This window comes from Lepisma saccharinum, chromosome 2, assembly GCF_977018435.1.
Source record: "Lepisma saccharinum chromosome 2, izLepSacc3.1, whole genome shotgun sequence".
In the NCBI taxonomy this organism is placed as follows: Eukaryota; Metazoa; Arthropoda; class Insecta; order Zygentoma; family Lepismatidae; genus Lepisma; species Lepisma saccharinum.
The window spans coordinates 206,372,393-206,382,778 of NC_139230.1; the positions used below are offsets into that span (position 1 = coordinate 206,372,393).

The 10,386-nt window shown below is 38.0% G+C and overlaps 1 protein-coding gene across 1 annotated transcript in view; it reads right to left on the bottom strand.

The window, feature by feature from the left end:
• Nucleotides 1-6,391, bottom strand: part of LOC145984282 (putative serine--tRNA ligase, cytoplasmic) — a 32,830-nt gene extending 26,439 nt beyond the window's left edge. Inside the window, exon 1 of the mRNA XM_083117920.1 lies at nucleotides 6,180-6,391. Within this exon, the coding sequence (XP_082974046.1) occupies nucleotides 6,180-6,315 (136 nt within the window). The 5' untranslated portion in view covers nucleotides 6,316-6,391. The remainder of the gene's footprint in view (nucleotides 1-6,179) is intronic.
• Between the last annotated feature and the right edge of the window lie 3,995 nt (nucleotides 6,392-10,386).

Consider the following 10,386-nt stretch of genomic DNA (forward strand, 5'->3'; position numbering starts at 1 on the left):
CGACGCACAATGACCGTTGCTTCCTCTACGTGAGCTGGATGTTTCATACGTTTCATGACGTAACCCCCTGCCAGTGTTTCCAACTACGCCGTTGTTTTGTAAGAAGTGAAGGTGATGGTTTTTTTTTTCAAAACTGTATCGCATTGTTTTACAAACAAAATTTTAACTATGCTTGCCTAACCTAACCGAACCTTGCCAGTAACAGGGTGCCTACAAACAAGCAGAAATAAAATTCCCCGACTTTTCCAGGTTTTCCAGAACAAAATTTACATTTTTCCCTGACAATTATAAACCAAATCCATGTTCTTGCAAATCGAAATACGAGAGTCATACAGATCCAGGTATGTTTTGTATTAAGTATCCATATTAGCTTTCAAGAAATTTACTTCATTTCCCTATGATTTGCATTCAAAATGCAAATGGTGAATTTTGAAAATTATTACAACTCACAAGCTAGGAAGGGATTACGAGATTTTTTTTATATGCAGCCAGTTTTCAATAAAATATTTGATTATTTTTAAGATTACGACTAAATGAGATTAGAGTGAAGTGTGAGTGATGAAAAAAGAAATTTTGTAATTTATCAATCTCCTTAGCCTTTCTCGTTATTATATATTAATATTTCCACTGAGGTTTAGAACCCTCTGCTTGCAAAAACCATGATTGATTTAGTTTATGTTACTTCACGTTTTGTGCCTCTTGGCTAATTTGCAAAGATGGGGATGAGTGATGAAATTGATGAATGGACATTCACAAACAACCGAGCCCGAGCGGGATTCGAAACCAGGACCCTTGGCATCGTAGCACGATGTGCTAACCACTCGGCCACAGGGTCCAGCTCAAGAACCATGAGTGCAGACTTATTTTTTAATGTATAAACCTACTTCTCTTTTATCTATGAAGCAAACAACTTAACTCTTGCACAGAAGTGAAACAATTGATTCATACAAAACAAAGTGTCACATTTCCTTCATTATCAATTGGATGTCTCCTTCAGTTCAAACATTCACAGTATATCCAAGTGAAATACTGTGAAACTGACTACACGCAGTTATACCATTATTGTTGGCGAAAAGGGCATATAGGGACGTATTAAATATTTAATGCAAGCAATTTATAGATGGAGAATCTACTACATTGTACAGGTGCCTGATTTAGCTAATCAAATATTAAAACAGGAACACGCTATTGATAACAGCTTCCAAAAGTTTATACATGAGGGGCATCCAGAAAACGTTCCAATGGCGTCTGTATGTGACGCCAGTGGTTGGAGCGCGACACGCATATGTAGTCGGACTTCGATATCCGACAAAAATCGTATCCATCAATGGAGCCTAAAATGTTCATGCTGTACCACGACATTCTACAAATTACAGGGTTGCATAGTGCCCTTATTTGATTCCATGTTCCTTCAGAATGTCCGACAAAATACCATACTATGACAACTATCGGACGGTGTCCCCCAATCCACTCCAACTGTTGACAGTTCTGTCCCTTTACTACTCCCACGCAGACAAGAACAAATGATAAATCAATGAATTTTCCATGTAATATTTAGAGGCTAATCATTTTTTTCTGCCCCTCCAGAAATCCCCCCTCCTTTCCTCCTGCCATCACTGGTTTCTGGCGCCAGCCATGGTTGTGTTGTGCATAAAAGGGGCCTAAAAGTTTAGGCTGAGATTTAGCAACAAGATGTCCTGTTCCCATGCACAGCTTCATAACGACATCTTTCAAAGCAGACGCAATTAAAAACTTCAATCAAAACAAAATTCCAAGACATTTCCCTGACCTTTTTTGACCTCTCAAATTCCCTGACATTTCCCGGTTTTCCAGGTTTGTCGCCACCCTGCGGAAATGGTTCATGGTGCTATCCGTAAATATTTTTTGGGGCTATGCGTCAATGGTTTGTGGAGCTATTCAGGCATTTTTCGGTTACGAAGGTTGGAAACACTGCATACCCACATGATGCACGACGTGACTCAAGCTTTACCCGCCATATTGTGTGTTACAGAAGCAAAAAAACGAAGAACAATAATTACAGTTAATGTGAAAAATTGAAATTATTTTTGTGAAAAAAGCAAAATACCACTGAAAAGAATCTTTTGCAATGCAGAATAGGCAAGTATGAATGTTAAAAATGACAAAATAAACGAGTGAGAGGTGTTCAGTGGAGAGCGCACTGGTACCTAATTTTCATATTGGTAAAAGTTCGGTATATTGGAGACACATTAAAATCGGATATTTTGTGTTTCGCATGGTTCATACTTACCAATTGTGTATTGCGGAACATAGTTCAAGGTGCCATTATGCTTTTTACACGAAAACAAACACAATTTTTCACATACAGAGTGATTTTTGGAGCGATTTTACAATACCGGGAATTTCTCCATTTTGTTTGAAATTCGGCATACTCACTAATTTTGGCCCCCTAATCACGAATCTGCAGTTAAAATTTGGCGCTCACACATGGAAATAGCAAAATAATCAGTAACATTATAGTATAAGGGAAACTGATTTCTTCAAATTTACAGGAGAAAGTACTTACGGAAATCATTTTCTGTAGCGTTGTGGAAGTTCGTGAATCTAGTTTTGATCCATTTTAATGCGAAAACATGTAGTTTTCTGCGAAAATCTCTGTCCGACAAGCTGTTTCTGCTGCCGCCATTTGCTTTCTGCATGGGAGTACAATGTTCCGTGTGTTAATATGACACAACCCCATAGTCAGTGTTTCAGCCTCGCCATGTGTTTTCACTAGAACATGACGTGTCGAGTATTTTTAATTTTATTGTTATTTTTTTTAACTATGCTTCCCTAACCTACTTTAACCTAACCTTGCGGAAAATGGTTTTTGGGGTTAACGTCAATGGTTTGCGACGTATTAGCATAATTTCAAATCTGGACATGAAAGTTGGTATTTTCCGGTGAACGAGGTTGACAAAATTCTCGCACAACGCACCCTGAACCAGTACGCTATCGCCTGCCATAATGTGTTACAGAATCGAAATAACAAGTAACAGTAAGTACTCGTAAATGTAAGAAATAGACATTATCTTAGTTAGAAATGCATTATTTCACCTTAGGAAATGTTATGGTAACATTATCGTATGAGGGAAACTGATTCCTTCAAATTTCCTTCAAATTTACATGAGAAAGTACTTACGGAAATAATTTTCTTTAGCGTTGTGGAAGTTCCTGAATGTAGATTTGATCCATTTTAATGTGAATGCATGTTATTTTCTGCAAAAATCTCTGTCCGACATGCTGTTTCTGCTCCCGCCATTTGCTTTCTGCACAAGAGTGCAATGTTCCGTGTGTTAAGATGATGCAACCCCGTAGCTAGTGTTCCAGCCTCGCCGTGTTTTCACTAGAACATGACATGTCGAGTATTTTTAATTTTTTTTTAACTATGCTTGCCTAACCTAACTTAACCTAAACTTACCTTACCTTACGGAAAATGTTTTTTGGGGCTAACGTGGATGGTTTTTGGGGCTAACGTGGATGGTTTGTGGGGCTAACGTCAATGGTTTGCAACATATTAGCATAATTTCAAATCCGGGCACGAAAGTAGATATTTTCTGGTGAACGAGGTTGCAACACTGCATAAATCGACAAAACACTCTCAGAACCCCGACCCCCCCCCCCCTAAACCAGTACACTATCACGGCCATAATGTGTTACAGATTTGAAACAACAAGTAAGTTGTAAATCTAAGAAATACATTGATATGCATTATTTCACTTTAGGAAATGTTCCACATTCGAAACTAACACGTTAGCAATGTAAAGAAGTCCGAAATATATGATTCGTAGGTGTTTCCCTCATACGATAATAGTACCAATGTTATTTCTACACCCTCGATTTCCAAATTTCCCACAGATTCCGGGCTCCGCCCCTGGGATAATTGACCTACCGCCCCAACCGCTAACGCGGCCCCGCATCCGCTCCGCTCCTGCTCCCCGGCTTTCACTATAGAGTCCCTGTTAAATGTTAAAGGCATGTTAGAAATTGGCCGGATTCACCTGCCCCCAAATAAGCGCCAAATTTTAAGTGCAGATTCGTGATTACGAGGCCCAAATTTCAAACAAATTGGATAAATTCCCTGTATTGTTAAATTATACCCGAACCTTTGCCTTCATATTAGGGATGTTTTTTAACGTTATTACAGTAAGTTTACAGGAAAATAATATCACGTAAAGTTTAGTTTGACATTACAAAGTCCATGGCCAGGACTATCACAACAATTCCCGACAATGGATATTACATCATTACAGTTTGAACCTGATATTTGTTCTGTCATGAAAATTTTATGCGAGTTATTCTTACGGTAAAATTTTCGTATCCCCAAAACGTATTTCTTCAATTTTACAGGAGAAAGTACTTACCGAAATGGGTTTATTTATACTTTAGGAAGGTCTTGGAAGTTTGTTTTCACCTCGTTGAAATTTTTTTGCCAGTAAATCATGTAATTTTCGACATTAATGTCATCCCAATGCACGAAAGCTGTTCCCTTGATGTCCCTCTACTATGTGAACCAAATACTTGCGAGCGTTTCATGACGTAACAACCGGTCAGTGTTTCCAAATACGCGGTTTTGTAACTGTGTAACAGTTCTAGAACATAAATAAACGTGAGTTACTGTTCATCATTTCTGATTACGAACTTGCGACAACATGACGTGCACAGGATCAGTGGCGTGCTCAATGTGAGGTTGATGGGGGCTATAACCCCCCCTTTCGCCCAGTATCTCTAAGGCTATTTATGAATGGTTCGTGGGCTATTTATGTATGGTTCGTGGGGCTATCCGTGAATGGTTCGTGGGGCTATCTGTGAATGGTTCATGGGGCTATCCGTGAATGGTTCGTGGGGCTATCCATGAATGGTTCGTGGGGCTATCCATGAATGGTTCGTGGGGCTATCCATGAATGGTTCGTGGGGCTATCCGTGAATGGTTTGTGGGGCTATTTATGAATGGTTCATGGGGCTATCCGTGAATGGTTCGTGGGGCTATCCGTGAATGGTTCGTGGGGCTATCTGTGAATCGTTCGTGGGGCTAGCGCCAATGGTTCGTGGGGCTATCCGAGAATGGTGTGTGGGGCTACGAATATTTTTTTCGAAACCAATTTTTAACTATTGAAACCTTTGCGTGGCCCTACTAACCTATCCACGCGCCAATGGTTCGTGGGGCTAGCGCCAATGGTTCGTGGGGCTATATTTTTAACTATTGAAACCTTTGCATGGCCCTACTAACCTATCCACGTGCCAATGGTTCGTGGGGCTAGCGCCAATGGTTCGTGGGGCTATCTTTTTCACTATTGAAACCTTTGTGTGGCCCTACTAACCTATCCACGTGCCAATGGTTCGTGGGGCTAGCGCCAATGGTTCGTGGGGCTATCTTTTTCACTATTGAAACCTTTGCGTGGCCCTACTAACCTATCCACGCGCCAATGGTTCGTGGGGCTAGCACCAATGGTTCGTGGGGCTAGCGCCAATGGTTCGTGGGGCTAGCGCCAATGGTTCGTGGGGCTATCTTTTTCACTATTGAAACCTTTGCGTGGCCCTACTAACCTATCCACGCGCCATTAAGTGAGAGTATGAGACGTGTACCTGTTTCACAATCAGTTGCTTTGTTTTATTTCAATCACTTATCGCACAACACTCTTGCTACCTTGCGTTCTGACGTCAGCAGACTGAAGTTTATTTTTAGGCTAAAGGCCTATGTTGTTATCCATATCATTAAAATTTCAGTAACCACCAAACGTCTCTAATTCCCTTATTTTCGTATTTCCCACATTCATACTTACGTATTCTCCATACTAGTACCTTGATATTTTGCTATGAAGAAGGTCGCAACACTGCATAACCACTGATCATGGACTACGCTAGGCAAGATTTCTCCGCCATATCGCGTGTAACGCAAGCAAAAGCGAAGAAAATAAAAATACTCCATATTTCGAAAATTGAGATTATTTGCCTGCAAAAAACGAAACGCGAAATAAAAGAACCCTTACGAATGCAGAATATGTAAGTATCAATGTGAAAAATACGAAAATAATGGAATTAGAGACGTTTGGTGGTTACCGAAATTTTAATATTATTACACGGCAGTAATGGCATGTGTGTGTTTTATATCAAATGATATTTTATACTTTATTATTATTACACCAAAAATTGCCACTTACATTGCCTCCACAGTGTGTCTTTTTCAACAACGGTGTCAACCAAGGAAACATCCTTAAATCTTTTCTTCTGATTGTTCCGAAGATCATCTGGATTTCCTCCTTTATCAGAACGAAATAAATCCAAGTCGAGAACCATTGTTTCTTCAACTAATAATAACAAACGCACTTGTCATATCACACGCTTCATACAAGACACGATGTTTTTGACACGTTGCTTTGCAATTTTTCTTATATCAGGTTACTTATTCTCGTGTAATGTTGAGTAACTCGAATGTAAACCCACCAATCAGTTTCATATTTTGGCTGAGAGGCTTCGAAAAGAAGTACTACCTTCATACTCGGTTGCACTGTCGTCTGCTTCGAGAATATTTAAGCACAAATAAACGTATTTTAGGAATAATCCATGGTAATCATTCGACCAGAATCATCAGACGTTACAGATTAGTGTGGAACAGTTAAGGCTCAGCTGGACCTTTGGTCGACGTCAACTCTCTAGCCTTCTTAAACCCGAAGGTTCATGGCTGCAGCAACACAGGCCTTCCATCTTTCCTTATCTTGAGCAAGATCTATATACTCTTTTCCATCCCTACCGATTTCCCTTAGGTCCATCTCAACGTTGTCCCTCCATCTTCGTCTTGGCCTTCCTACAGGTCTCTTACCATCAGGTTTGCCAACAAGAATCCTGTAAACTCCTCTTTCCTCTCCCATTCGTGCCACATGGCCTGCCCATCTAAGTCTTCTTGATTTAATTATTCTAATAATATCTGGACACGAATACAAATTACGTAGTTCTAAATTATGTAACCTTCTCCACTCACCTGTCTCCTCATCCCTTTTAGGTCCAAAGATTTTCCTGAGGACCTTATTTTCAAATACTCTCAATTTATGTTCCTCTTTCAATGTAAGGGACCAAGTTTCACATCTATATAATACTACAGGCCAAATTACTGTTTTGTATATTTTAACTTTTAGTTTCTTAGATATTAAACGAGAAGACAAAAGTTTATGAAGAGAGAAGTAACATGCATTTCCTGAATTAAGCCTACTTTTTATTTCCTCTTTAATATCATTTTCATTTGTTAATATTACTCCTAAGTATTTGAATTTGGAAACTGGTTCAAACGAGTTGTTATCAATAATTAGATTTTGATTATTACCTAACACTTGGTTTCGGCCTGTAAGCATATATTTAGTTTTCTCTTTGTTAACTTCCAAACCTATCTCTTCAGCAGTTTTGAAAAATATTTTAGCATTATTCCTAATTGTATTCACATCATCCCCCAGTAAGTCTACATCATCTGCATATGCTAACAACTGAGTCACACCATTTAATTTTAGTCCTTCTTTAGTTTCTTTTACCTTCCTTACAGCATATTCTAAGGCAAAATTAAAGAGCAATGGAGATAATGCATCTCCTTGTTTTAACCCATCATGAATTGTAAATTTGTCAGACATATTAATACCCACACGAATTTTACTTTCTGTTTCACTGGTGCATACTTTTATCATACTAACAACCTTCTTAGGTATTCCAAACTCTACTAATATATTATATAGTTTATCTCGTTTGACTGAATCATACGCTTTTTTAAAATCAATGAATAGCTGATGGACATTTTGATTATATTCCCACTTTTTTTCAAATGTCTGTCTGATGTGAAAAATTTGATCTGTAGTTGATCTGTTACGTTTAAATCCACATTGATAATCACCTATAATTTCATTAGCATATGGGGTTAGTCTTGTTAAAAGAATGTTAGATAATATTTTATATATTGTTGAGTGTAGAGAAATTCCACGGTAATTATTGCAGTTCATTTTATCACCTGTTTTAAACACAGGAACAATTATGGATTCTTTCCACTGTTGAGGGATTTCTTCTTTTACTTACTTTTTCTCGGTTTATGGTATCCTATATTTTCTTTAGCTGCTGATTCTATTGCATTATGTATGTGCTCCCAATTCTTATTTACGTCTGTTTCATTTATATTTTCATCATCATTTAAATCCTGCAAAACATCAAATCTATTTGACAATTTAATTTGGTAATCTTTCTTAATTCTTTCATCAGTAAACTTTCCTGTATCAAATTTTAGAACTTTTAGATTTTGTTGCTTATGATTTATCACTGAGAGTCTTTCTCTTAATTTAGCAATTACTAAATAATGGTCACTGGCACAGTCAGCACCTCTATGTGTACGAACGTCAATTATACTAGTATGCCTTCTCTTATCAATGAGAATATGATCTATCTGATTATGAGTTTTACCATCTGGAGAAGACCAGGTATATTTATGGATATCTTTATGTTTAAAAGTGGTACTTTTCACAATTAAATTCTTTGAGGTTGCAAAAGTAATCAATCTTATACCATTATCATTACTTAATTCATGAAGACTTTCTTTACCAATTGTGGGTTTAAATGTCTCTTCTTTGCCAATTTGTGCATTACAGTCACCTAACAGAATTTTCATATCATACTGAGAAAATTTATCAAAGACCTGTTCTAACTCTGTATAAAAATCATCTTTAGTATTATCATCTTTATCTTCCGTTGGTGCATGTATGTTTATTAAAATAATTTTACACCACCTACCCTGTAAAACTGCATATGATATCCTATCATTAATAAATTCTACTGTTTTAAGAGCCGAGATAATTCTATTATTTATAAAAAAGCCTGTTCCAAAATTATGATTTTCAGTACCACCATAGAAAAAAGTATAATTTTTAGTTTTACAATTCCCTTCTCCTGGCCACCTAACTTCCTGGACAGCTACTACATCTAATTTATACTTAACTATCTCTTTAACTGTACACTGAAATGCCCCAGGCCGGTAAAGGCTCAGAACATTCCAGGTGCCTAATTTAATATATTTATTCCTAATGTAGATCTTATCCTTAGTCCAGAGACCTCCCAAAGTAGTCCCCACCCGGAGATCCGAACGGGGGACTATTTTACCTCCGGAATATTTTACCTTGGGAACATCCATGGCCTTATATTGTTGTTTCTTGACATGTGTTTTTACAGTGCAGAGTTGTCAGCTGACAACTCTGGTCGACGTCAGGGCAGTTTTTTTTTCGAATTTCCCTTTCCTTTCGAAAAACCGTTATGACATTCCAAAATCTGAAAAATTGCATATACTTGCAATTCGTGTGAATCTTCGTGTGGTCTGCTCGCTGTTGCCTACATATTCTCAATAGTTTCGTGACTACCAGACACGTAGCCAGAGGGAGGGCTAAGCGGGCTGAAGCCCCTCCCCGAAATCCTACAAATTACTAATTAGCCTAATTAATGTATAGTAGTAATTAATTTTACTTCCTTAGCAGTATTAAACATATTTTATAAGTTGCAATATACTGAGAAATTCATTTTCAGGGCTTCTACCCCCCAAACACACACACACACACACACACTTTTTTGCCTTTAGATAGCGGCTGCTCATGAGGGATGAGCCTCCCCTGAAATAAAATTCTGGGTACGCTGATAATATCTAGACAACAGTGAAAGCAAAGCACACGATCATTTACACCGCAAGGAATTCTAAGCATATAGACTTTGGAATCATAGCCAACGGCGCCTGCAGAATTTATTTCTCAGGGTAGGCACATCTTGCCCTTCAGTCGGAGAAACTTACAGTTTACTGTTTATTATTATTATTTTATAAATAAAAGATTGAAATTTAATTGAAAATACTTGGGGGTTGTTGGCAAGTGAGGACTTGTCTATTTAAATAGAAACTGGATTCGCCTTGCTACCTTTCCATGATAAATATCTATATGTTTATGAGAAGTTTTTTTTTGTCTTTTTGTACTTTTTCACGATGCACAGGTATAAAACAGACACACTTATCTGTTCTCCTTTACGCGCCGAAGGGTGCTGCAAAAAAAGTAATTAAAAATTAAGGCTCATGAATTGTCATGGTCAAATCCCGACTTAAATGTTTTCTCGAGTTTTGGGGATACCGAACAGCCGAGTAGCTAATTCCAAAGGATCTTATTTAAAAGTGGTTCTTGGTATTTTCTGCACTATAGTTTTATTCCAGAAGTGGAAACACAATCATTTGAGGGGGAAATAGTTTGTAGACCTAGTCGGGAAATGACGATTTTCTTTAGTCCCGAACGTCGAGATTATAAACTTTTTATATCCCAATTCACACAGTCCCACACACCCTAACGCAGTCAACATGATTCTGGTTATGGTAAA